At 39.5% G+C, this 27,459-nt stretch overlaps 3 protein-coding genes across 9 annotated transcripts in view; 2 read left to right on the plus strand and 1 right to left on the minus strand.

The window, feature by feature from the left end:
* The window catches only part of slc38a10 (solute carrier family 38 member 10), a 44,028-nt gene extending 30,894 nt beyond the window's left edge, over window positions 1-13,134 (plus strand). For 3 of the 5 annotated variants that reach the window (XM_061909113.1, XM_061909114.1, XM_061909115.1), the window contains 8 exons: window positions 2,058-2,164; window positions 2,575-2,728; window positions 4,629-4,796; window positions 4,857-5,303; window positions 5,390-5,455; window positions 7,415-7,435; window positions 7,851-7,991; window positions 11,258-13,134. In XM_061909113.1, the coding sequence (XP_061765097.1) occupies window positions 2,058-2,164; window positions 2,575-2,728; window positions 4,629-4,796; window positions 4,857-5,303; window positions 5,390-5,455; window positions 7,415-7,435; window positions 7,851-7,991; window positions 11,258-12,438 (2,285 nt within the window). In that variant the 3' untranslated portion in view covers window positions 12,439-13,134. The remainder of the gene's footprint in view (window positions 1-2,057; window positions 2,165-2,574; window positions 2,729-4,628; window positions 4,797-4,856; window positions 5,304-5,389; window positions 5,456-7,414; window positions 7,436-7,850; window positions 7,992-11,257) is intronic. The other 2 variants (XM_061909116.1, XM_061909117.1) reach the window with 2 other exon arrangements.
* Window positions 12,870-15,455, minus strand: ndufaf8 (NADH:ubiquinone oxidoreductase complex assembly factor 8). Its single transcript, XM_061909129.1, has 3 exons — window positions 15,206-15,455; window positions 13,298-13,408; window positions 12,870-13,232 (listed from the first exon to the last, which is right to left on the minus strand). Exons 1-3 carry the CDS (start codon window positions 15,284-15,286, stop codon window positions 13,212-13,214), a joined length of 213 nt encoding a protein of 70 aa, XP_061765113.1. The 5' UTR covers window positions 15,287-15,455; the 3' UTR covers window positions 12,870-13,211.
* A 93-nt stretch (window positions 15,456-15,548) lies between these two features.
* Window positions 15,549-27,218, plus strand: tepsin (TEPSIN adaptor related protein complex 4 accessory protein). 3 transcript variants are annotated; one of them, XM_061909121.1, is made up of 13 exons: window positions 15,549-15,686; window positions 16,099-16,171; window positions 16,255-16,346; window positions 17,470-17,563; window positions 17,637-17,704; window positions 17,780-17,861; window positions 19,458-19,514; window positions 19,605-19,796; window positions 19,872-20,058; window positions 20,121-20,234; window positions 21,377-21,455; window positions 26,061-26,195; window positions 26,281-27,218. In XM_061909121.1, the coding sequence occupies exons 1-13, from the start codon at window positions 15,648-15,650 to the stop codon at window positions 26,737-26,739; spliced, it is 1,671 nt and encodes a 556-aa protein (XP_061765105.1). In that variant the 5' UTR covers window positions 15,549-15,647; the 3' UTR covers window positions 26,740-27,218. The 3 variants fall into 3 exon arrangements, with proteins under 3 accessions (XP_061765105.1, XP_061765107.1, XP_061765106.1); XM_061909123.1 differs by lacking the exons at window positions 16,099-16,171; window positions 16,255-16,346 and having other exon boundaries at window positions 15,570-15,686; XM_061909122.1 differs by lacking the exons at window positions 16,099-16,171; window positions 16,255-16,346 and having other exon boundaries at window positions 15,583-15,686; window positions 17,455-17,563.
* The last annotated feature ends 241 nt before the right edge of the window (window positions 27,219-27,459 follow it).

Below are 27,459 nucleotides of genomic sequence, written 5' to 3' on the forward strand. Positions count from 1 at the left end.
GACATACAAGACCACTGATAATCTCCCTCGATCTGGGGCTCCACGCAAGATCTCATCCCGTGGGGTCAAAATGATCATGAGAACAGTGAGCAAAAATCCCAGAACCACACGGGGGGACCTGGTGAATGACCTGCAGAGAGCCGGGACCAAAGTAACAAAGGTTACAATCAGTAACACACTACGCCGACAGGGAATCAAATCATACAGTGCCAGACGTGTCCCCCTGCTTAAGCCAGTGCATGTCCAGGCCTGTCTGAAGTTTGCCAGAGAGCACATGGATGATACAGCAGAGGATTTGGAGAATGTCATGTGGTCAGAAGAAACCAAAATAGAACTTTTTGGTATAAACTCAACTTGTCGTGTTTGGAGGAAGAAGAATACTGAGTTGCATCCCAAGAACACCAAACCTACTGTGAAGCATGGGGGTGGAAACATTATGCTTTGGGGCTGTTTTTCTGCTAAGGGGACAGTACGACTGATCCATGTTAAGGAAAGAATGAATGGGGCCATGTATCGTGAGATTTTGAGCCAAAACCTCCTTCCATCAATAAGAGCTTTGAAGATGAAACGTGGCTGGGTCTTCCAGCATGACAATGATCCCAAACACACCGCCCAGGCAACGAAGGAGTGGCTCCGTAAGAAGCATTAGAAAGTCCTGGAGTGGCCTAGCCAGTCTCCATACCTCAACCCCATAGAAAATCTGTAGAGGGAGTTGAAAGTCCGTGTTGCTCGGCGACAGCCCCAAAACATCACTGCTCTTGAGAAGATCTGCATAGAGGAATGGGCCAAAATACCAGCTCCTGTGTGTGCAAACCTGGTAAACACCTATAGTAATTGTTTGACCTCTGTTATTGCCAACAAAGGTTATTTTACAAAGTATTGAGCTGAATTTTTGTTCTTGACCAAATACTCATGTGGGAGGCGGGGCGTGGTCACGCGCCGCCTGTGGACGGGGCATGCGCAGGTACCCGGCTAGAAGCAGATGACAGGTGAGTGGATACCTCAGCTGGAACGAGTTATCTAATCACCTGTCTCTTTATTAGCAGGGTTGGTGGCCGCATTAGGGGGTTAAAAAGCCAGATGAAGGAGCACGCCTGGGCTGAAAGAGCAAAGGAAGGCCACGAAAGACTGACAGAAAGAAAGACATTGTGATAGAATGAAAGAAGAAACATTGTGATAGAACAAAATAAGAAATAAAATACTTTGTGATAAAACAAAATAAAAGAACTGGCAAACTTGGCGACCCGCCTGCGTGTGATACATCGGTCCTGAAAGAACCCCACGGCACAAGACTGTTACATCTGGCGCCCAACAAAGCAAGGGTCGAGGAAGGATGACGGCCCCAACCCCCCTGGAGGCGCTGAGAAGAGTGTTAGCGGGTGGGAGATGTAAAAGTCTTGTGCCGTGGGGTTCTTTCAGGACAGATGTATCACACGCAGGCGGGTCGCCAAGTTTGCCAGTTCTTTTATTTTGTTTTATCACAATGTCTTTTCTTTCTTATTTCGTTCTATCACAATATTTTTTCTTTTGTTCTATGACAATGTTTTTCTTTCTGTCAGTCTTTCGTGGCCTTCCTTTGCTCTTTCAGCCTAGGCGTGCTCCTTCATCTGGCTTTTCAGCCCCCTCCTGCGGTCACCAACGCTGCTAACAAAGAGACAGGTGATTAGATAACTCGTTCCAGCTGAGGTATCCACTCACCTGTCATCTGCTTCCAGCCGGCTCCTGCACATGCCCCGTCCACAGGCGGCGCGTGACCACACCCCACCTCCCACAACTTATTTTCCACCATAATTTACAAATAAATTTTATAAAATTCCTACAATGTTTTTTCACATTCTCTCACAGTTGAAGTGTACCTATGATGAAAATTACAGACCTCTGTCATCATTTTAAGTGGGAGAACTTGCACAATCGGTGGCTGACTAAATACTTTTTTGCCCCACTGTACATTAAACCATTCACAACATCTTTTTGCATGACTAAATCTTAACCATATCCATCAACCTTTTTAGATGTATAGGACAAAGCAGACTTATCTACTGTCATGTCTTCTGTAGTGGAAACCATTTTGGGTCTGACTGGAGCCACCATGGGTAGCCTCATCTGCTTCATTTGCCCTGCTCTCATCTACAGAAAGATCCAGAAGAATGGCATCATAGCTCAGGTTTCAAGAATTTCCATTTCCACCTATGAACCTGTAAACCATAAATTACTTGACTATTTATTTATGATAACTTTATTGATTTTTGTGTACTTATTTAATAATTACTTACTTATTCGTGTCTATTTATGTATTAACTGATTTTATTTATTCATTGTTATGTTACATAATAAATAATAACAAATGTGTTATAATACGAAAAGGAAATAGGATTAAATAAGCTCTGCTTCTTCCTACTCCTTTTCGGGCATTCTGTAATGAGAAACTGTAAATATGTAAATAAAAAATTTGAAATTGTTTGTATCTTTGGAATAGAATAACATCTTAACCACCATAACCATAACCTATTTTCTTTCTTTGCCGATAACTTGTATTTCCTTTTGCTCAACTTATGTCTCCTTTTTCTCACTTAGCTGGTGCTTTGCGTGGGATTGGGTATCCTTCTCATCAGCACTTTCACCACCCTGACGATCTCAGCCCAGAACCCCAGCACTAAAGTCCAAGCTCCTCCACCCCCAGCACCTGACAAGAACAGTCTGCACCTACCAAACATTGTGGAGATACACGGTAAAGACACACACTATTGGCTGACAATGTTTAACGCCAAACCTTTATCTCTAGAAAAGCTTATCATCATCCATACTAAAGGCTCCACCAGCAAAGGCGACCCTGTTTCTTTTTATCTGTTGTGGACATTAGAGGACTAAAAGAGCAATGTCAGGACAATGAGCGCTAGCATAAAGCGTCTAAAAAGAAACAAAGCCAATCTTTTTCATTCTGTGTGCAACACTGACTGATAGAAAGACAGGCAGGGCAAGAAGATAACACTTTGATAATATCTTGAGAGCGTCTCCAAGAGCTTGACATTGATGGAGCAAGACTGATGCCCTTCAGACAGTTTTTCCCTCTACCCCCACCATAACATTGTATTCACCAACCTTTCTTTTATACCTCTCGTGGCAAAACAGCCTGCAAGCTGCATCTTTATAGAGGAAAGGAAGTAATATTAATTTGGTAGACAAAAAAATTGTGGAAAATAATAGTTTGGTTTTAGGGTGAAACTAATCCACAAAATAAATACATATGGTTTCACTTCCACAATTCACTCAATAGTTTTGCAAAGTTTTCTGACATCAGCTACACCCGGTCTGTGTCCTGGTATTCTACACTTGTTTACTGTTTGTCACCTTACTTTTCACTTTAGTGTCATTAGATCTTATCATGTTTTGTCCCTGAATTGTTACTGTGAGGGTAAAAAGAAATAAATGAAAATCAATGCCATTGTGTAACAATATGTAAAGGTTGTTACATTGCTTAGACAAGACTAGAGTTGCAAATTAGTACAGAAAATTACTTGTCCAGGGTGTACGCCACCTTCCGCCTGAATGCCGCTGAGATAGGTTCCAGGACTCTCCACGACCCCAAACAGGACAAGCGGTAGAAAAAGATGGATGGATGGATGGATGGATGGATGGATGGATGAAAATATGACTTGCAGCATAATTGTGGTTGCAACCATTGCATTTTAATATAAATTAAGTTGTGCGTGCTCTCCTCCCTAACATGTACTAGTTTATAGCGCAAAATAATAAATGTAAATTTTCCATTATATCTAGGATGTTTATCTTTCTTTTACCCAAAACACACTAAAAACAGGATGTTAATTTGAAACAGGCAAGTCTGTTATTTTTTAAATGAATTTTAAAAAATGATTCACAAAAAATATGTGACACTTTACAACATTTTTTTTTAAACTTCTATACATCCTACTAGCAGCTATGTAGGCTAATACAAAGCACAAGCAGAGACATATAAAGCTGTGACTATGATATTTCTATTGCAGCACTTCCATGTTGTGGAGTTAATTGAAACAAATGAGCACCAGAGGTTGTCTACAGCCATAGTAGCTGTTTTTGCCAATGTTTTTGACTTGACGCTAAATAGAGTATTTTTATTTTCTAGTCCGCCTATTATAGGAGACTCTATAGTTAATTGAATATAGTAAAGGTGCTGACTAAAACCGATTCACATTTCAATCGTGATTCTTTTAATTAAAATGACCATTATATTTTTAGCCACATCCAGACTTACTCTTTGCATTGTATATGTCATACATTGGCAGCCAAGAGGAGCTTTTGTTACCTGCAACCTGTTTTGATAAGTTATAATTATAATTTATGCAGCAAACAACATATTCCGTGAATCGTTTTGAATCAAATCAGGACCCCAGGAATCGAAATCAAATTGTTAGTTGTAAGATTTACATATTTGGAATACAGGCCTTAATTTAAACAGTTAAGAGTTGTTTACATTACATCTCGTCACCCCTTGAATGTCAAATGTAAAATTTCATGATGTAGCTGCTATATTATGTCACATATTTTAATAGTATTGTGTAAAGGTCATTTTACACACTAATCAGCAGGAGTTGTCATGTTATATTTTGTGTGTGTCTACACATATGTAGACAATCCTCCAAACATGCTAATGGAAATAGACCAACCTGACCCCCAAGCCGCGGAGTTGATGCAACCTGACAATCGGGAGCAAGAGGAAGCCCCCCAGATTAAAGGACCAGTGGAACTGCCCGAGAGCAAGAAGGAGGAAGAAGTGCAGTTAGACCGCCCTAATGCTGGTAAGGAAACTGCCTCTGCCTATTTGAATGGTATGGAATCAGCCTTGTATGTTCACGCAGGAGTAGCTGTGCCAGAAGGAGAAGCCCACCGTCATGAGCCACCTATCCCGCATGACGAGGTCCAGATAGATACCAGAAAGAACAATGCAGAGTTAGAGGAGGAAAAGAAAAACATGGAGGTGAAAGAAAACATAAGAGATGTAGTGCAAGATGGAGGTCACCTCATTGATATAGGAGGCAAAAAGGAGGAGGGGGACAGTCAAGACATGCAGAAGCAAGCAATTGTGGTTGTGAAGAAAGAGGAAGAGGACCTGGGTGGAGGTGAAGTCCAGTCCAATGAGGTGCTTGAGAATGTGGCTGAAGAAGCAGGAAACAATCATCATATTCTCCCCGTGAAAGATGTGGAGCAGCTAGATTCTGTGAAAAACCCCATTGCTCCCCTCGCCAATCAGGCTGCAGTGGAGCGAGTAGAGAATGCGGACAAAACTGTTGAGGTTGCTGGGAAACGTGAGTGATTGATGTGTTGCATGTCTCAAAGGTGACTAGAGTAATGTGGACCTGTCTTCTTACCTCCATATTTGCTGTTGTTTCAGCACCTCCTGCTGGTGAAGAAGCTGTACCTGCAGACAGCAAAGATGCAGCAGATGACAAGATGGAGGGTGAGTGAAGACTTGGTAGTATGTTTTTTTTCTAATGAGTTATATCATCTGTGTTTTATATACAGTACAACCAGAAAGTATTCACACCGCCTCACTTTTTCCACATTTTGTTATGTTACAGCCTCTAATGGAATAAATCCAATTTTGTGTTTAACATTCTACAGACAATACCCCATAATGACAATGTGAAACATTTTTTATTTGATTTTGCAAATGTATTAAAAATTTTAATAAATTACATGTACATAAGTATTCACAGCCTTTCGCCACTATAGCATCAAGTCTTTTTGAATACGATGCCACCAGCTTGGCACAACTATGTCTGGGCAGTTTCATCCATTCCACTTTGCAGCACCTTTTACAGTCCATCAGGTTGGATGGGAAGTATTGGTTTTCATTCAGGATGTGTCTGTACATTGCTGCATTTATACTGGTCCAGTTAGGTAGGACCAAGAACCCAATGGTCACTCTGTCAGAGCTACAACATTCCTCTGTGGAGACACGAGAACCTTCCAGAAGGACAACCATCTCTGCAGCAATCCACCAATCATGCTTGTATGGTATAACGGCCAGACTGAAGCCATTCCTTAGTGAAATGTTTTCCAAAATGCCCTTGAAAGACTTTTGAGCCATGAGAAACAAAATTATCTGCTCTGATGAGACGAAGATTGAATGAAGTCTTGGGCGTGAATGTCAGGCATCATATTCTAGGAAACCAGACAGCGCTCATAACCAGGCCAATACTTTCCCTGCAGTGAAGCATGGTGGTGGCAGCATCATGCTGTGGGGATATTTTTCAGCAGCAGGAACTGGGAGACTTGTCAGGATAGAGGGTCGAGACATCCTTAATGAAAACCAACACTTCCCATCCAACATGAGGGAGCTTAAGAGGTGCTGCAGAGAGGAGTAGGTGAAACTGCCCAAAGATAGGTGTGCCAAGTTTTTAGAATCGTATTCAAAAAGGCTTGAGGCTCTAATTGCTTCCAAAGGCACATCAACCTTGAGCAAAGGCTGTGAATACTTACATAGATGTGTTTTTTTAATTTGTTTAAAATGTGCAAAATTAAAACATTTTTTCATATTTTCATTATGGGATAATGTGTGTAGAATTTGGAGCACAAAACTATTATTTCATTATTATTTATTATTGTAATTGTATTTAAATTATTAAATTCAGGAATAAACCTGTAACATAACAAACTGTGGAAAATTTGAAGCGCTGTGAATACTTGCCGTATGCACTGTATCAGGGGTCTCCAACGGGTCGCTGGCCAAAGGGTCAAAGACTATTTACTTCAACTCCTACTATTTTATTGTTTTTTCCAACATTTTATTTTATGACAAACAACAACAAAATAGCATAAAAATAATGACTGCTATGTTTGAGAGGAGTATTTTAAATGTTGACGTACATCCAAATAAAACACAAATATCTCGGTACTGTCTTTTTGCCAAAGTAGCTCTCATAGTGATGACAGTTAGAGACCCCTGTCATATGTAATTGTGATTAAGCATGACTGGCCACAACTTTAGGTACATCCTTGAAGTCATCACAGAATGCAGATGTGCCCAGTGTTTGAATGTTAGGGTATGAATTAAAACCAGGCCTTTTTATTATGTTAAAACATGCATTTGAAGGGAAGTTGCAGCCAAGCAACTCATAAGCATCATCAATGACAATATCTAGTGCAATCAAGAATGACCTTGCTTTTTTTAACATCACAATGCTTGTTTTTATCATCGCTTTAAATCCTTTCTTGCTTGTGCTTTTTTAAGGACAGTAATTGTTTGCATTGAAGGAGAGCCTCTTTTTCTGACTTTCCCAAGTGGCTGAATACACGCTTGTTTTTTTGTTTTTGTTCTGTTGGCCCTTTCCTATTCTTTTGTGGGCTTCATGTGCTATCGCTTCTCCTACTACATTCTTACCTCTTTTCTCTTCTGTTCTCTGCCGGATTGCAGTGATAAAAAAGCTGGTCGCAGGTATGACGTCCCTCTCGTTCCTTACTAAAATGTCTCTAACTCACAATAATTTGTTTGTTAATGGATATATTAATTGTTTTAATATAGTACTTGTGTAACTTTGTGTCACTTGTCTTAACATAGTTCTTATAACTAGCTTAGAGCCATGTCCTTGCATTTATTTGTGTTAGGTATCACATAATTAGACTTACTGTATACTTCTGTCTTTACAAATATGATAATATATTGTTCTCCTTCCATGTTCTGTAAAATCTAACTACCTGTCTTGTTCGATTAATACCACTCAAAAGTAAGAATTTTGTTATGACATAATGTTTACAGCAATATTTAATTAAAGTTCCATTTCATCTGTCATTTCTACAGTTTCCTTATCTGTCCAATGAATGTTTTGCACTGTCCTTGTCCTTTGCTGTAGAGGGCCAGCTGGATCACGCAGTCCTTCTGCAGGTTATCAAAGAGCAACAGGAGCAACAGAAGAGACTTCTTGACCAGCAGGAGAAGCTTCTGGCAGTCATAGAAGAGCAGCACAAAGAAATCCACCAAAAACAACCAGGTGGTATGTATGCTACTTTGCACAATTTGATTCACAATAGGAGATCGTAGGTATGCACCAAAGTATTGGGACACCTACTGTATGTCACAAATGGGAGCACACTCATATTTCAGCACCATGTCTTCCAATACCACATAAAATTGATAAAACCAAAGAGTAGTCGGTGCACCACTTAGGATGCAGTATAGATTTACTATCCACTGAAACTGACTGAGCACATAGCTATTGTTTTGTAAACAACACAAATGAGTACACTTTTAGTACACAATATTTTGTGTAAGCACCTTCGTTATCTAGCACTGCCTTGATCCTCTTGGACATAGAATTGACTAAAGCGACACACGTTATTACAGGAATCCTCATCCACTTCTCCTAAATGCAAAGCTGTCAAAACTTCACAGTACATGTTGAAAACTTGGAATTATTTTTTTCCCCAATGAACTGAGGCTCCCCAGGACTCATGCAGCCTCAGACCATGACACCCACACCACCACCACTTAATCTTTTTAATGGATAGTAAAACTATACTGCTGAGATGGACACTGACTACTTTAAAGGGGAACTGCACTTTTTTTGGAATTTTGCCTATCGTTCACAATGATTACATCACGACGGAAGGATTTAGAAAAAAAATAGCATTCTAAGTTGTAACTAAAGGTAAATAAAAAATGTGAGCTCCTCTATTTCCCCCATAAAATCCAATAAATAACAAATCAAAAACTGCCAACAATACTCCATTTACATTTTGTCAGTATTAGTGATGTTGTTATTATAAGCTTTAACGCAGACAAACTATAGCGGCGGCGTTGACACTTTCCTGTGTCCTTTTGTTTACATCGAGTGTTCTGCTGCTTCCTTGCTCCCTCTAAATTCATTTTAGATCATAAATCATGCATTTAACTAACAACCATTTAGGACCCGAAACTGGCGAAGATGACACGAAAAGACACACGTTTCTCCCTTGCCCCCCACCCTGTTTATTTGTGAGGATTATGAGACATTTTTCATTTAAATGGGAATTCATGAACATCCCAGCAGTCGGCATCCTAATGACATCGGTGATGAAAAAGGAAAAAAGCAAACGTTGTGATGCGTTTTTTAAAGTAATGCTTAAAATGATCTAAATAGGTAAATGTTATTAAAAATGTGCCCGTTACTACATTACATATACACTTACTTCATGTATATAAAACCTCAGTGTACGTGTTTGGATGTTTATGTAAGGGCTTTGTTGGTGGAATTGCACGGCTCCCATAGGCTCCATTGTAAGCAAACTTTTGATCAAATGGTTTTAATATTTAGAATGCAAAAAAAATAACGTCCGTCGTCATGTCTTTCATAATGATTGTGAACAATAAGCAACATAAAAAAAATGTAGTTCTCCTTTGAAGTATATTCAAGTTTCATTCTTATGGTGTTATCAATGGAGATAACACCATAATAAAAATGGTTGCTGAAATGTGAGGAGTCATTTTTGTGTGATTGTACTATGGCAGTAATTCTTAAACTTTTTTCACCAAGTACCACCTCAAACACTTGGCTCTCCAAATACCACCATAATGACTAACATTACAGTAGCATATATAGCCTAAGTAATCCTTAAAAACAAGGCAGATGTTTTATTTGAACAAACATTTAATATTTGTGGCCACTGTAACATTACACACCGTTTGAACAGTAACACTGTGTTTAAATATAGGAAAATAAAACACTGTACTTTATTCAAGTGATTCTTTGTGTACCGCAGTTTGAGAATAAATATCAGAGGAATTAAAAATGAAAGACGACAAACAGTTCCCTTAAAGTCGGGAGCATGGAATTGTCCATGTCTTGTTGAAGAAAGAATATAAATTAAAGAATTAAGGGCAGACTTATACTACACAATTTAAGCCTTGCTGCAGTACTACCGACATCTCAAATCCAGTTTGACTAATGCTCAGATCTCTACTTAAGCACACACATTGTTAATGCACAAGCACCTGCACTTAATACAGACATGCTTATCGCCATTTATTATTGATAAAAACCACTGTGCATAATAGAAATAAACAGGAGTAGTAATAGGCCACAGTTAACAATAGAGATGTAACGATTACATATTTTGACTGTCCGATCACCGTCTGAGTAATAATCATATGTCGATTATTTTACATTGATTATTTTTACAACAAAATAATTCAAGAAATCACATTGCTTAGAGATTTGGCGGTGGTATTTATTACTGTCGGACTGACCGTAAGCAAACACCAGTAAAAAAATATTCAATACAAACAAAAAGTACAATAAATATATTTATTGATTAATAATTGTAAAGTAATTAAATTAAAATAGGAATTATAAACTCAAATGTTATTGCCATCAACTGTCATTTGTGAATATTGATTGTTTTCATAATCAATGTGTTAACTAAAATGCACATAATTAGAGCCCATGGTATAGTATTTTACAAGCTCCTGATATGTTAGTGTTTAAAACTTGCTTTATTAACTTAAAATGCCTATAGTTTATTTAACACAGACAGGAAGAAGCCATCTCTAATGTTGAATGGTCGCTAAATGACAGAAGTACCTTTTGCTACTTGTTTACACTATATTGACTCAATGCTAAGCTACTGATTGCATGTGACACCGTTATATTCAACTCCATACCAACTCAGTTCTTCTTTAAATAACTCTCTACTAACATATTCAGTTAGTACAGTATGTACTACCTTTACTTTCACGTGTAAAGCTGCACCATATTGAATGTATTGAACCGTTTTAGTTAACCTTCTTTTGGCAGGTTTGGTTTTGTAAATGGGTGTGGTTTTGTAAATGGGTGTGTCGTCTTCTTCAATGACTCTTTGGTTGTTTTTGAGAAACCCAAAGTGTCCCCTTGCTGCCGATTTCAACCTTTTTGAAGGGCGGAAACTATTAATTGCTTTGCCTGCTGCCATTTTTAAGCTAACGTAGAATACTAAAGTGTCTTGTCAAAAGGTGTGTATTAGCACATGCACCGCTGGTGCAACTTTGTTTTCGTTTCGTGCAGGTTGTGCCGAAGATAACGTGCCAGCATTATGTTTGTTTACAGCGAGTGAGAAAGACTGAAACACTTGGTGTCGTTGAATTTTTTAAAATAAACAACCGTGACATTTTTAATCAAGGTTAAAAGTTAAACTGGTCAATTGTTGCAACCCTTGTTAACAGGTGTCCCGGTACTTTTATCCATAATTTGTACTTAAGATTCTAAACTTGTGCAACAAGACATTTATTCAACAAATGCTCTTAAAGGTGAACCGGAGAAAGGCCTCCAGGAACACGAGGAGGAGGCAGAAGGAGGAGCGGTAAAGCCCAGAGAGTCGGAGCTGGCCGCAAACCTCAAGGATGCAGCAGGAGCTGAGGCTCAGCAAGCTGTTGTCGCCGACCCTCATCTTGTGGTCCAGAATGCAGGTCAGGCTGAGAACAAGGGAGCAGAGGTAGCAATATTAAATGTTCCAGCAGCTTACAAAGAAAACAACCCAGATGCACCCCAAGCTGAGTCCCATCAGCAGAGTGAGCTTGGGGCGAGAGGAGTGCCCTTAATGAGGAACATGCCTGAGGGCCATCAGCCTGTAGACCAAAATGAAAAAGTAGCCCATCTTAAAGATGAGGAGCACAAGATGGATGAGGAAAAAGGGAACATGAAACTAAGAGAGAAGGACAATGAGGTCCGGGTTAGAATGGAACAAGAACAACTTGATAGGGAGCTGAAGGTAAAGTTGGCCAGAGAACAGGAGTTGGAAAACAAGAAAGAAGAAAGATTAGAAAAAGAACACCAGGAGAGAGAAGCACAGAAAAAGTTGGCCGCAGAGCAAGAGAGACTTGAGAGAGAAAAGATAAAGAATGAGGTACAGGCCCGGGTGGAAAAGGAACGACAGGAAAGGGAGAAGAGAGAAAAAATGGAGGAAGAGAAGGCACTAAAAGAGGTATTAGCACAGGAAAAAGCTGCCAATGAGAGACGCCAGCAGGAGATTAAGAAAGCAGACAATGAAATAGTTGAGAGGGAAAAAAAGAAGGCGCAGGAGAGGTTAGCCCTACTGGAGCGAGACCTGGAAGTCCAAAACGCTGCACAGGAGGCTCAGAGAGAAGACAGCGAAGCTTTGAAGAAAGGAGGACGAGACCTCAAAGAGAACGTTGCTGCTCAGGCGGACCCCAGAGAGGGTGCCGAAGAAGGGGCCGTCAAAGCCCAGGCTCACCCTAAGGGCTCCCACGAGAGAGCGAGGGACGAGGGAGAGATGGATTTAAAGCGGAGGCGCAGGGCCGTGGAGGGTCTGAAGATGCCCGAGGTGCCCAGGGCAGTGCAAGGGCTGGAGCCCCTGCTGGACTTAGGGGGCAGCGACCTGCATGTAGCCCTGGAGGAGAAGCTGCTCGCTGGGGCCATGATGCACTCACGGCAGATTAAGCAGACCGCTGAGGATAAGGAGATGAAATAACACATATTCTCTTTTACACTTCTACCTGTACACCCTCCAAATAAATCGTGGAGACTTTGTTGCCTTATCTTCGCTACTGCCTTCACATTTGTTACAAAGAAATCCCAATACTATTGTTGGACAATGGTTAAATCAAGATTTTGAAATATTGACCAAAATGCTTTTGAAAAAAACAGAGTTTGTACATATTAACTTATTTTTGTCATGTGTTGGACAATTGAAGAGATTATTAGATTGTTAAAATGTACATAAATAAATGCAGATACATTCTATTAAGTGTGAATACCTAATGAATATCATGAGTCACTTAAACGTCTTCACCTTTTTTTTTAATTTACTTTCTGCATTGTGTCCTCTGCTCACTTGTTTTTCCTCCATTAAGGTAAGGTGTAAGGTGTACTGTAAATGTGGAATAATGCTCCTTACACGGGTTTTGTTGGTTTTTTTGTCTTTATGTGTCTCAATTCAACATAATGCTGGAGCTTTCAGGTAATATCGCACATTGCAGCATTTTTTTTTCTTGCTGTGGAATTGTAATACTTAGATATAAACAAAGTCTGTGTAATCAGAATGTGATGCAGATCATTTTGTCAGCACATGCTTTGTCTTTGTACAGATGTATTTTCTTACTACGTTTCTATTGACATTGTTTTCTATGTGCAATTTCATGTTAATAAAGGCTACATGTAAAGTTCATTCACAGTCAAAGTTGTGATCTTGCAGCATTGTTCATTTAACATCTTGACTTCCCATGTTTGTTTGTTTCTCCCCATTCATTTCACAGTTTTCTTGGCCTGTAACAAAACAAAGCGTCATAATTTTTTCCACCCAGCAATAACAATATGCATTTGGCACATACCGCATTTGCAAAGCATGTTCTCAATGCTGCAAATTCTTTAGCACAAAGATCCTTCCTCAGTTCTTGTTTGCTTGTTGTAGTAGCTGCCACACATTTGCCATAAGCAGTTGCCTAAGGTACAAATGCATGGTACCACAAATGTATTAGTGAAATCCAGCGGTGGGCCGTCAGGGCCAGCAAGGCCTTCTCTGCTGGCTTAATATAACCAGAAATCATGATCATAAGATAAAAGTCAGTTTTTTTTTATTTTCCCAAAATATCTAAAATTATTCTCTTCATGTCATATTATGCTCCTTCCAGTGCTGTTGTTTTTAGGTTAGAGTTTGTATCCAATCAGAATTAGCTTATGTTGCCATGCTGTACGAAATCTGCCTTCAGAGTCAACAATGCACTGTATGCACTTTAAGTGAACGGGCACATACAGTTGATAGATAATTGCGATAGCCAATCAAATCACAAGTTGTTGTCAGTAAGGCCTTCTAGCTGGCCTAAGGTTGAAAATGTCATTTACATGTCCTCACTGGGACCTTTAGGGAATGAATTTGAGAACACAGAGTTGAGAGACAGTTGCGATAGCCAATCAGATCACAAGTTGTTGACAGTAGCCTATCTAGGTAGCCTGATGTTAACGAGACTGTGACTGGATACTCACTTGTCATTCCAAAGTAAGTATCCATTCACAAGTTGCAATTTAGCAGGAAGTGGGAAGTGTTGACCCACACAGAAGGAGAACAAAAAGTTGATTAGGTGGCAGATATATATTTGCAAGGCCATTTTCAAGGAGGATATTTAAAGAGAAACGACATCTTGTGAGACGATGTCGGCGATGAAATGGGGAAATGCCAGCCATTTCCACTCGAATCAACCGACTGCCAGGGGCAATACGGCGTCGAATGGGTGCTACGAATTGTGAGTTCAAATATTTAATTTCTATATATTTTCATGTTTGATGTTTTTTTGCAATTTTAATTTTGACACTACCACCTAAGATGTTCTAATTGTTGATGCGGGTTTATTGACCTTTGAATGCGCCAGAAAATAACCCTTTTTGTGCACTGTTGAGGTGATTCAATGCGCAGTAGTGCGTAGATGTGTTTCTGTATGTGGTTTTTTGATTGATTGATTGATCGAGTAAAACTTTTATTAGTAGACTGCACAGTTCAGTACATATTCCGTACAATTGACCACTAAATGGTAACACCCGAATAAGTTCTTCAACTTGTTTAAGTCGGGGTCCATGTTAATCAATTCATGGTAACATTTTGAGAGGTAATCGTTGAATTCGGGCATCACTGAAGGCCTAGGTGGGAAATGCAGGCCCGCCACTGGTGGAATCTAAACATTCTAAATATATCATGCAGTTCTATGCCACTGTCAGCACAATAATAAAAATGCAGTAAACCGACTACCTCTTTTGACAGTGTCAACTATTTACCTTATTATAAGAAGATTGTGAGTGTGAATGTTGTCTATCTGTGTTGGCCCTGCGATGAGGGAGCGACTTGTCCAGGGTGTACGCCGCCTTCCGCCCGATTGTAGCTGAGATAGTCACCAGCGACCCCAAAGGGAATAAGCGGTAGAAAATGGATGGATGTTTTAATATGGATCTAGATTTGATTGCGTTGCATTTGACTGTGTTTCTCCAATACTATGTCCAAGTAAGCAGAATATTCATCCATCCATCCATCCAATTTCTACCGCTTATTCCCTTTTGGGTCACGGGAGGCGCTGGTGCCTATCTCAGCTACAATCGGGCGGAAGGCGGGGTACATCCTGGACAAGTCGCCACCCCATCGCAGGGCCAACACAGATAGAAATACAACATTCACACACTAGGGAGCAGAACATTCATGACCTATAAAATTGATTTAACTGATTATGACAATCACTAGATTTTTCCATGCTTACCTCTTCCGAACATTGTGCAAACACTTCGGGAAAACGTCTTAATTTCTCCCGGGTGCGATTCCAAACATTTGACCCAGACATGATCCTGGCAAAAAATTCAACTAAATGCAGCTCCTCGATGTTTTAATGTGTCAGGAACCTTTCTGAAAATGTGGAAAAGTGAATAAATCAGGAGTTAGAAAGACAACATTTTGTGCTCTATGGTCAGCGCCATTGTGTTACGCTACACAATATGGAGCAACATGATTCGCTGGTAGACTTGCCAGTCAAGTGACGACACAACGTTTACGTTGAGTGATTGGTTGTTTTACCTGTGTTGAAAAGCCAATGGAATTGTTTGTCATTGGTCACTCCGCGGGTTGTGATTGGCTATCTGTCACATCAAGCCCCGCCGTCCGACTCCACTGAAAGATGAGGAACAGGCAGCTCGGATTGCTAGATCATGGCTACATTTATGGAGCGGTTTGCTTTCCTCCAAAAAGTAAGTTGTAGTTATACTGGTTATTAGTTATTTAATAACTCATGAGCTAAATGACTCCTATGGCTTAATGCTTCTTATTGAAGCTGAGTTGATAGCAACATAGCACGCTAGCTGACACTGTCAGAATGCTTAAAATTGGAAAAAAATGTCTTACTGTCTTAGTTAATATTACCCTTGTTCGTGTCAAAGTGTCAGACCAAACTAAAAACGCTGTTATGATAAATGTATTAATGAGGAATGACCTCGACCATGTTTAGTTGAGACTGTGTGTATATAGCGACTTGTCCAGGGTGTACGCCGCCTTCCGCCCGATTGTAGCTGAGATAGGCACCAGCGACCCCAAAGGGAATAAGCGGTAGAAAAACGGATGGATGGATATTTGTGACAGATCTTGTCTCTTCCTAATTTAAAGCTCCCGACTCTGATGAAGGCTACAGCAGATGATGAGAGCCCCTGCCCTGGGTACCTTTTCCAAGAGATTGGAAGTATCCTTTGGCATTTGGTTGGACACTGCAAATACAGTACTGGAAATGTGCTCCACTGCACCTTTTTCTTAACACTTTGGTAGAAATCTCCCATGAGTCTTCAGCTAGTGATCAGTGCTTGCTGGAGTACCTTCTGGAGAGGCTGCAAGTCGAGTCCTGCCATGTCAAACTCAAAGTGAGTCAGCGCTTAAAGGCCTACTGAAACCCACCACGCAGTCTGATAGTTTATATATCAATGATACAGCCTTTTTAGTTTACTGAATTGCCATTTTAAATTTCTCGGGACTTTTTTTCTTGAAAACGTTGTGTAATGATGACGTGTACGCGTGACGTCACGGGTTTTTAGGAAGTATGAGTGCTGCGCACACACACAGCTAAAAGTCGTCTGCTTTACCGGCATAATTATACAGTATTTTGAGATCTGTGTTGCTGAATCTTTTGCAATTTGTTCAATTAATATTGGAAAAGTCACAGTAGAAAGATGGAGTTGGGAAGCTTTAGGCTTTAGCCACACAAACACACGGTGATTCCTTGTTTAAAATTCCCGGAGCTGAAACTTTACTATGGATCAGAGCGCGGTCAAGCGAACATGGATCCCGTCCGAATGTCAACCAGCAGGTTACGGTGAGAAAATTGTGGTTAAAAAGTCTCCACTTACCGGATATTAGCTGAGCTTGTGCCGTCCGTACAGCTGCCGTCCACTCCCCTGAGACATTTGCGTCAACACACCCGTGGGCATACACTTCCGACTATCAGGTACTGTTAAACTCAATAAAACACTAGCAACACAATAGAAAGATAAGGGATTTCCCAGAATCATCCTAGTAAATGTCTCTAAAAACATCAGAATCCGTCTCAATGCAATCGCGTTTTTTTTTTGTTACTTTGGTTTTTTATTTTTTTATTATTTTCTAGTCCGTCGCTATCAATATCATCAAACACAAATCTTTCATCCTCGCTCAAATTAATGGGGAAATTGTCGTTTTCTCGGTCCGAATAGCACTTTTTGTGGAGGCTCCCATTAAAAACAATGTGAATATGTGAGGAGCCATCAACATGTAACGTCATCGTCTGCAACTTCCGGTAGAGGCAAGGCTTTTCTCCAGTTGCAAACTTTATCGTGGATGTTCTCTACTAAATCCTTTCAGCAAAAATATGGCAATATCGCGAAATGATCAAGTATGACACATAGAATGGACCTGCTATCCCCGTTTAAATAAGAAAATCTCATTTCAGTAGGCCTATAAGTTGTCCACCATGTATTCTAATAGATTCGATCATAGTTTTTTGTGTTTCAGGTGCTCAAGATCTTCGTACATCTGTGCGGCCATGGCTCAAAACATTTCCTCACTGAACTCAGGAGGAACTCCACCTTCATTCAGCAAGCATCAGGTAGGACATGAATTTGTTCTCCTCCCATTTTGTCATCTGCTCCTGATCATTCACAGTTTGTCTTGGGTTAAAGTTTACAGTGGCCCTCCCGATCCTATCCATGGCCTGGCTTTGTATCAGAAAGTGAGAAAGACAGCACAGGCAAGAAAACGGTTAATAATACCAAGATGTTAAACAGGCAAAGTAGACAAAATAAAAACATTTTCTTGTGTGTAGGAAGTTGCACGGCTGCTTTTCACAGATACAATTTCCATCAAAAGTGGAGTCTTCCCGCTCAACATATCAACTCCCACAATGGGTGAGCAATAGAAAATAATTGTATTATAGTCACAGTGAATTATGATGCATATTGTCATGTACAATTACTAACATAATGGAAATTACACAGGAAAAGGGCAAAAGGCTGATAACTTTGCCTCATTGAAAATGTGTCTATTGTAAACAACAGTACAGCTAGTGAAACACACATGAGTTTCACACCAACAACTGATTGGGTGCTACCAGTATTTTAAAGTGCATGCAGAGGTACTGTGGAAACAGCTGCAGGATGCTGGTCAATAACTTGTGTGAATTTGCCTCCCCAAACATGTCCCAATGCTTTGTGCTGCAAACATGTTTGTTTGTGCCTTTTAAGTTATTCTTGTCCATAACACCCAAACATTTTCCATTCGTTTGTGTTTTGTATGGGATAGTTTGTGCTGCATTTTTTTTTCTAACTATTATTGATTGATTGATTGAGAAGTTTATTGACATCTTAAATATTTTAATCCATTTAATGCTTTAAAAAGGAAAGTGGATGGCACAAAAAGCCATTTTGGTCCATTAAATATTCATCACATTTGATACATTCAGTAACAAAAGATATATAACTTGTAACATGTATATAAAACATTACGGTAAAAAAAATTGATAAATTATCGACATATGTACAGTATACATGTCAGGTGATTTGAAAAACGATATATACAAAAAAAAGTATGAAAGTTTATAAGGTATATACACTATGTACATGACACTATGTACATGACTTTGCACAAGTTGACTCCAAGAGTGTGCAAAACAGATTGAGAAAATATATACTATATACATACTACAACCACATATAAACCGGTTTGATGCTTCGAGGAGTTGCTTGGTATCAATTTTGGTTCAGATCATGTATTTGTTTTTAAGTTATTAACGTTTCAATATTCATAACCAGCCCACACCTTGTCAAATTCTTCCCACACCAATCCCAATTGTTTGTGCTTGTTTGTGCTACAACATCTCAGTTTGTGTCATTGCAGAAGTTATTAATGTTTTTTTTTGGTATTAATATGTATTTAACTTGTCATTAATCTAACTATGTTGACTCTCTCCCCAAACTATGTTTTGTATGTGCTTGTTTGTCCTGCAAAAATGTTTGGTCGAACTATTCGAGTTTTCAAGTTATTAACATGGTGTGATTCCTAACCAGATCCATAAAACGTTAAGAACCTAAAAACTATAATAGTTGGACTAAAATCTTTGCAGCACAAACGCATGGGAAAGTTTGGAGAGTTTTTTACATAGTTGGCGGGTTCAAGTTATGATTAACTTGTTAATTACACGTTAATAATATAAAACCTCTGAACGTTAACTTAAAACATTTTGCAGCACAAACAACAGGGATTGGTATAGGGAGGTTTTGACAAGGTGGGGGGTCTGGTTATGAATATTGAAACGTAAATAACTTAAACACTATAATTAAGTTGCAGTTAGATCAAAACTCTTTGCAGCACAAACGAATGGAACAAGTGTGGGTGATTTGGACAGCCATGATACTTTGAAAACTGCCATTTTGTGGAGTGAATACAACTACGAAAAAAATATAGCAGCTTCATATCCATGTGCATCATTGTCGCTCTCATTCCAGGTATGGGATCGGCGGCCACACACAGGTCAGCAATGCAGGGCTTTGGTTACAATCCAGGTAAGAAAGGAACATGAGTGTCACATTCTGTACACATATTCTCTTTTCTTTGTTTTTATCATGGTGTCAATTTCTTTCTTTTATTTTTAGCAGGTGCTGACTCCCTTCTGAATAAGATCCAAAAGGCTGCAGAGGTGGTGGCCAGTGCTGTCCTACCACCTATAGAACACCAGGGCATCCGGCTTCATGACAACCACTACCGGGCTGTTGTGGCACCCTCAGCGCCAATAGAAGTAGCTGTGCCGGCATGTGCCTACAGTCTGTCTGCTTGCAAACCAAAAGGTCTGACATTGCTGGTGTGATGAGAACATGTCGCTAGGTAGATTAAATTTTACTCCCTATGTGTGTTTACTACAGGGGGGACAAAGCGATGTCCAGGCCAGGTGGGAGGCGGATGGGAAGAAATTGACAGTGGCAACACGTCCTCTCACCACTCATCCCAGGACATTTCAACCTGTACCCGAGCCTCCGGGGGCAGTAAATCAGCGTGCACCGATAGCCAATCAGGAGCCAGTAGAGAAAGCAGTGGGGACTTATCAGAACGGTGAGTTTATTTCGAAATGTAGTAACATCTAAGATCTCTTTTGTGCATATCTGGTTATAAAGGGTGGAAGCCTTGCAGCTGGGGGACTGTGGCCAGGAGATGGCGCTCATTAGGAAGCTGACTGAAGGATCCAGAGTGTTTCTATCCACTGAGGAGAGCCAGCACTTTGTCAAAAAGTCAGTGCAAATATATATTATATTCAACTTAAAGTGGAACCTCTAACCTCGCCATGCAGTTTGTAATTCAGTGTGATCTTAATTTTCTGAACAAACTTGTCCCCAAAGTCGCATAAATCTTCAAATTAAAAGTTGGCATGTTTAAAAGTTTGGTAAGTATTTTTATTTTTTTTACAAGTGTAAGATATTAGAGCAAAAAAAAAAAAAAAAAAAAGCGAGGCGTGCTTGCACCTTTGTAATTATTTTAGATAATAACCTAATGGCTGCTGTCTAGCGTTAAAAAAAATTATAGTGATTAATTACACACGCACGGGCGATTCAAACAACATTCTTCTCCATGCAAGCGTGCTCTGATTTTAAATATAATCGACATATCAGTGTATTATATCACTATATTGATGCACAGATGTGTTATAATAGTATAAAGTCAGTTTGAAGTGGGTCAAAGCACACCTGGAAGTGATGCTATTTCTCCATAGCTCATGAAGTAAATAGATGTGCGTTTGCAAAAAAATAAAAAATATTGTCTATGCTAAAAACAAGACAACATTCAAACTTATACAAAACATAAACAAACATTTAATGTGTCTTAAAGTTTAGTATTAATATTTTACACTATTTGTTAGATATAATTCGCGCTAAACCCACTTTAAAGCCACAAGCATCAGTTTTGTGACAGAGTGAGACCTCCTTTTTTTGCCTTGGTTACATATTTTCTCTGTGCCACATTGTTGTCTCAGTCAAGCACAAAAAGAGGGCGAGGAAACTGGCAGGCATACAGAGATTGTAACATTAGAGATTAAACAGAGTATCGCAGTTAATAGACATAATGCACTAAATATGTAATTGATTAATCGTGAGTAACGCAAAGATTTAATGCCTCACCTTGTTGTCATATCAACAGCTGTTTACTTATTTTTACACCAGTATGACGTAAGGAATGGTGAAATACTGTTTGGAACATTGTCTGTACAGTCAGTACAGTAAAGACTATTAGCTACGGAAATGTTATTTTATATTTTTTAATTCCAACATATTAGACCAGCGCTTTTGAACTGCTTGTGTTTGATATTAGAGGTTCCACTCTGGTTTAAGCTCTATGAGTTATTTATTTGCATTTCTGTCTTTGGTTTAACTGTCAGGTGCTCCACTCTTAACTGTGAGGTTGTGGTGGAGTTGCTCTCAAGCCAGCTGCAAGATTCCACAAACACGGTTAAGATGGTAAGGACCATTGTCTTGCCAAGTACCTCGCTGTTCGCACACTCCACTTTTTGTGATATTTAGTTTTTGATGTACCTTTTTAGTTGTTGTATATTGTCTTGGTTAACGTCATATATTGCACATAAGAAACTAGTCAGTTTGCCCGCTTACAATTGGGAATCAAATGCCCAAACAAAAAATCCCGCGCTTTGGAGACTCCTTCTCAGTGCTTTTTTCAATGAGTACAGCTGCAAAATAAGTCACCAGGGGGCCACATTGATAGAGAAAGTAAGCAACATTTTTTTAATTCAAGAAAGACCTGTAAGTACAAAGGTGGTGTCTGCATTTTCTTTCCTTCCTCTTTCTGCTCATTGCCGTCTTTGCCCAATAATTGTCATATCAATATAAGTAGTAGTCTTTTTAAATGTTCATTTATCCTTTTGAAAAACATTTTTTTAATAATAAATCCAACAAAATAATACAAAATAATACCCCAATAATACAATTCCAAAACCAAACCTGGCCCAGCAACATTCAGAATAGCAATCAACAGAGCAATTGAGGACACACAAACATGACACAAAACCATCCAAAAGTAGTCCAAAAAATAAATAAATCAACAACAGTATCAAAATTAATCCGTATTTTAAATTATCACCACAGCCATTTATAAAAAATAAAATAAAAACATTTTAAAAAAATGAACAATATTGTCACGGTGACTTACACTTGCATCGCATCTCATAAGTTTGACATCATATTGTGTCCAATATTTTCCACAAAGATACAATAAGTCCTATTTTAGGTTTGTTTAATAGTTAAAACTAATTTAAATAATGGATCCCATATTCCAATACATGACTCATTATTATCTAAACTAAATGTAGTTTTTCTACTGATATCATCTCCATAGCTTGTGTATACCAGTCAGTATGAGTTGGACTATCAACATCTTCCATTTTTTTACTTTTACCGTTTTTATTATGATGCATATTGAAAGAAATGCATTTTTACTGTTTAATGACATGTGACTAAATTGATGCAAATCACCAAGAATACAAGTGTGCAGTGTCATTGGGATGTTTGTATTTAGGTATGTGATTGCTTCTTATGATTTTCAACTATAACTCTTTTATTCTGACATTCCAACAATAAATTAATGTATTCTTTTTAATTTGTCATCTATGTGTATTTATAATTGTTTTCTGCATGTAAAACAATAATTACAGTCATACCTCAATTTAAAGGCTTAATTGGTTCTGTAACTCAAAACACTTGTATTTCAAAACAACGTCTCCCATTGAAATTAATTGAAATCAGTTTAATTGATGCTTGCCCCCTCCACCCACTCCCCAAATGAGCACAATTTTAACGTGTGATATGTCTTTTAAAAAGAAAAACAAACTTCTGGATAAGATGTATTGAATGAAAAACAATACAATAGAATATACTACAAAGAATTATAATAGTTGTATGATGTAATATAATAATATTGGACATATTTTACCTAAAAGAGTGGACTTCTACAGTATCTCCTTCCAGCTTCTCCCTATAGAATCCCCTGTTGATGCCACAGATGAGTAGGCAAACAAGTCATTTAGCGAGATGGGCCCTCATGTGAGAATGAAGACTGGCGATGCACACAATCGGCCACAAGAGAAGGAACCCAAAGTGGAACTCTAGTTTCCTTCTCACCTTCTTGGACTGAATGTTAATTGCTCTCTTGGTTTCTATTTTTTTTCTTCTTGTGCACACTGCTGCCTCCAAATAACTCTGTCCTTGGCTTTTGCTTCCCAGGAGTTCACAGTGAAGTTGCAATTCTTACGGTCTGCCTTCAGAGTGTCTTTGTACCTCTTGAAAGGTCTCCCCCTTACTGCGGTGCCGCTGCTCCAACTGTCCGTACAATAGCATCTTTAGAATCCTGTTGTCTTCCAATATGTCCTGTCCATCTCAGTTGGCACTTGATGAACAAGGCCACACTTTTCCAGAATTTGCAGGTTAGACACTCTTTTGCAGATCATCAGCAGAAAACGCTGGTAAAAATGTTTGAGCAGTTTGATGGGCGGGTGGTAGGTGGTCCATGTCTCACAACAATAGAGGAGTGAGCTCAGGACCACTTGGTGGTGAGACTATGTTGTGGACTTACCAGAGTGTCTTTATTAGTCTGCCGAAGGTGGCGCTTGCCTTTCCAATGCGCTGCATCATCTTAGCATCCAGGGATTCGTAGCTGGTAACTGTGTTACCCAGGTTGCAGAACTTTTCCACAGTCTGTTGATGATGATGTGAAGAGGCTGTGGTGCATTAGAAGCCACTAATGGTGATTCGCTTGCTTCCAATGGTTGGAAAACAAAGTTATGTCCATTTATAGCTATAAGCTCTGGCTAGGTAAACTGGGACACTTGCTACGCCAACTATTGACCAATGAGACCGCTGTGAAGTACCTAGAAGTCTGAATTATATTTTTGAATTATATTTATATAGCGCTTTTCTCTAGTGACTCAAAGCGCTTTACAAAGTGAAACCCAATATCTACGTTACATTTAAACCAGTGTGCGTGGCACTGGGAGCACGTGGGTAAAGTGTCTTGCCCAAGGACACAACGGTAGTGACTAGGATGGCGGAAGCGGGAATCGAACCTGCAACCCTCAAATTGCTGGCACGGTCACTCTACCAACTGAGCTATACCGCCCTACGACTGTGAACTTAACTTTAAATTACATATTGACTATATCATTAAGAGAAGATACTCTTGCTTAATGCCACTATACAGATCATCAAACTAGTTTACATTTCAAGTCAGAAGGAAAATAATCTCAATTTATTTTACCAAATATTATTCGGACATTGTTTATTTTAATACCTATGATATACACCTTCAACCTCTTAATGTTGTGTTTAACACCCTGGGTAGATTTATTTTAAGTTGTCCATACAGACTGTACCACTGGTTTTTATTTATTTTGATCTACCAGCATATTTGAAATGTTTTCTTGTGCCCTTTACATCATTCTACCCTCTAAGACATTCTCATTATCCTACATTTACTGTCCCTACTGTGCGTAAACAGCTGGCCCGGAGGTCCTTTTCTTTTAGAGCCCCCTTGGACTGGAATCATTTGCCTGTCTCTCTGAAGCCTTTATCAACCATTGTTCCCTTCAAAATGTCCTTTTTGTTTATCTTAAAACGGAATGCCACTGTATGTAGTATGTCCATCCATCCATCCATTTTCTACCGCTTTTGGGGTCGCTGTAGCCTATCTCAGCTGCATTCGGGCGGAAGGCGGGGTACACCCTGGATAAGTCGTTACCTTCACACTCCCATTCACACATTTGGGCCAATTTATTGTTGCCAATCAACCTATCCTTGGTTGGAATTTAATGTAATACTATTGAATTTATTTTACTGCATTATATGTTATTCTATTGTATCCATCCGTCCATTTTCTACCGCTTATTCCCTTTGGGGTGGCGGGGAGCGCGGGAGCCTATCTCAGCTACAATCGGGCGGAAGGCGGGGTTCACCCTGGACAAGTCGCCAACACAGATAGACAGACACCATTCACATTCACACACTAGGGCCAATTTATTGTTGCCAATCAACCTATCCTTGGTTGGAATTTAATGTAATACTACTGTATTTATTTTACTGCATTATATGTTATTCTGTTGTAAATATTGTAAATTCTGAGAGATTTGTATAAGCGGAGAGGTATCTGAGCAAAATTGTCTTTTTTGAATGATTGAAACTTTTATTAGTAGATTGCACAGTTCAGTACATATTCCGTACAATTGACCACTAAATGGTAACACCCAAATAAGTTTTTCAACTTTAAGTCGGGGTCCACTTAAATCAATTCATGGTGTACAATGATTGTCTGTAATTGTTAGCTGTGTAACTTGTCCTGTGTACTGTATCGTGTTAATTTTAAATGTCTCTGGTCCCCCTTGAAAATGAGATGCCGCATCTCAAGGGGTCTCCCATTAATAAATTCAATTTCAAATAAAACACTCTTAAATTCAGGTACTACTGTATTCTCTATTAGATGTGTTGTCTACAATATTTTTTAAGGGAAAATTGCTTCTAAATGGTTGTTAGTATTTGAATGTGAGTGTGAATGTTGTCTATCTGTGTTGGCCCTGTGATGAGGTGGCGACTTGGCCAGGGTGTACACCGCCTTCAGCCCGAATACAGCTGAGATTGGCTCCAGCACCCCCTGCGACCCCAAAAGGGACAAGCGGTAGAAAATGGATGGATGGAAATTCAAATTCAAATAAAATACTCTTAAATTCAGGTACCACTGTACTCTCTATAAGATGTGTTGTTTACATTATTTTTTAAGGGAAAATTGCTTCTAAATGGTCAATAGTGTTTGAATGTGAGTGTGAATGTTGTCTATCTGTGTTGGCCCTGCGATGAGGTGGCGACTTGTCCAGGGTGTACACCACCTTCCGTCCGAATGCAGCTGAGATAGGCTCCAGCACCCCCCGTGACCCCAAATGGGACAAGAGGTAGAAAATGGATGGATGGATGCTTCTGTTTTCATGTTAAGTTTTTGTCTGACCTTTTGGAACGGATTACTAACCAAAACCGAGGTATTACTGTATTTTGTTTGTCTTTTTTCTGCAGAGAGTGCTGTGTGCGGTCTCCTGCCTCATGACCACTGACCTGCTGTCCTTGGAGCAAATTTTTGGGGCTACCCAACGCCGGCTCTGTCAGCTCAGTGAAGGCCCTGCTGGACCTGCAGCCAACAAGGCTACTAAGGTACAAGAGCCTTTTGGAGACTTTAAATGGAGACAACTGACTAAACAGAAGGAGATAGTAGCGTTGTTCTATCTGCTTCTACCAGATCCTGCGGCAGTTCAACGCTTTGATGGGTGGAGCTCACAATGCTGCCAAACTGGATCCAACCAGCAGCAGCCATACATCACACAATCATGTCCCACACCCACCATCGTCGTTCAATGTAGACAGTGTCTCCTCACAGGAGTTCCTAAACAATAAGAAACTTCTTACCGAGCAACAACTGGCTCCTGATCCTGTTAGAACTGCTAAGATGGAGGCAGCTGAGGAAGAGAGCGCACCAGGCATGGAGTCTTTAGACGTGCAACAATGTGCCAGCAGACTGTCCCTCTTCACCGGTATGAACTTGGTCCCCAGGGGGAGGCCTCTGTATGAGACTACAATCTCCCACATCGACATAGACACTGTAGAGGACAATCAACCTGTGCACGAGTGCAACAGTCCAGATCCTGTTATGTCAGACGGCAGCCAACAGGCATCTGCCTTCTTGTTTCTGAACTCTTGACATCTAACAAGACGTTTTTACAAAAAAGTCAGGTCTCATCGTGGTTAAATAGCATATTTGTTGTTTTTATGGAAATTGAAACAAATGAGGTCAACACTTGAGACATGAAGTGCATGCTTTGTCTCTGTATGTATTGAGTGGATCAGGCCTGAAGACAGAGCTTATCCACAGTGGGTTTTTATCTCAGGATTCATTTTAAGCAACAACAAAAACCACCTCCGCAGCACATCCTGAACCTCCCAACTTGCACTTTGCACTAAAATTAGCCTTGCTAACCTAGAATTGTCTTCCGTTATATTAGATGGCTGCATAACAATTGGTTGTGAGTGTACTTATTGTGGGAAGCTTGTGTTGATCATCATAAAAGCGGTGCTAGAGAGCATGGTTACAAAAGTGATTTGTCAAAAAGTAAAATTTGAATGAATATGTATTTAAATAATGGGCTTCATCATATAAACAAATAAAAATATTAACAATTAGTTGTATGCCTACTCATGAATCAAATCCACTCTAAATGTTCTTAAAAGCTGGAATGGCAAAATTATGCAGAGCACATGCCACGTTTCCCGTGGGAATAAAGTCAAAACCTGCTATGGTTCAGTTAATAGTTAAAATTAACAATTTCGTTCCAATGATGTGAAGAGACACTTGGGGCAAGCCAAAACTACAAAAATGACTTAAAATTTCCTAAAGGCAGAACTAGTTTTAGTATTTCCCTTT

This window comes from Nerophis ophidion, linkage group LG08 (genome assembly GCF_033978795.1).
Source record: "Nerophis ophidion isolate RoL-2023_Sa linkage group LG08, RoL_Noph_v1.0, whole genome shotgun sequence".
NCBI lineage: Eukaryota > Metazoa > Chordata > Actinopteri > Syngnathiformes > Syngnathidae > Nerophis > Nerophis ophidion.

What these genes read in the sequence shown, in the direction of transcription:
- ndufaf8 (XM_061909129.1), bottom strand. Translation starts at nt 15,286, where the DNA reads ATGTCTGGGTCAAATGTTTGGAATCGCACCCGGGAGAAATTAAGACGT. An exon ending in TTGCACAATGTTCGGAAGAG is followed by an intron (nt 13,409 to 15,205) that starts GTAAGCATGGAA and finishes TTTGTACCTTAG; the next exon opens with GCAACTGCTTATGGCAAATG. An exon ending in GAACATGCTTTGCAAATGCG is followed by an intron (nt 13,233 to 13,297) that starts GTATGTGCCAAA and finishes GTTTTGTTACAG; the next exon opens with GCCAAGAAAACTGTGAAATG.
- tepsin (XM_061909121.1), top strand. Translation starts at nt 15,648, where the DNA reads ATGGCTACATTTATGGAGCGGTTTGCTTTCCTCCAAAAA. An exon ending in CATATCAACTCCCACAATGG is followed by an intron (nt 17,862 to 19,457) that starts GTGAGCAATAGA and finishes CTCTCATTCCAG; the next exon opens with GTATGGGATCGGCGGCCACA. An exon ending in CCACAAACACGGTTAAGATG is followed by an intron (nt 21,456 to 26,060) that starts GTAAGGACCATT and finishes TTTTTTCTGCAG; the next exon opens with AGAGTGCTGTGTGCGGTCTC.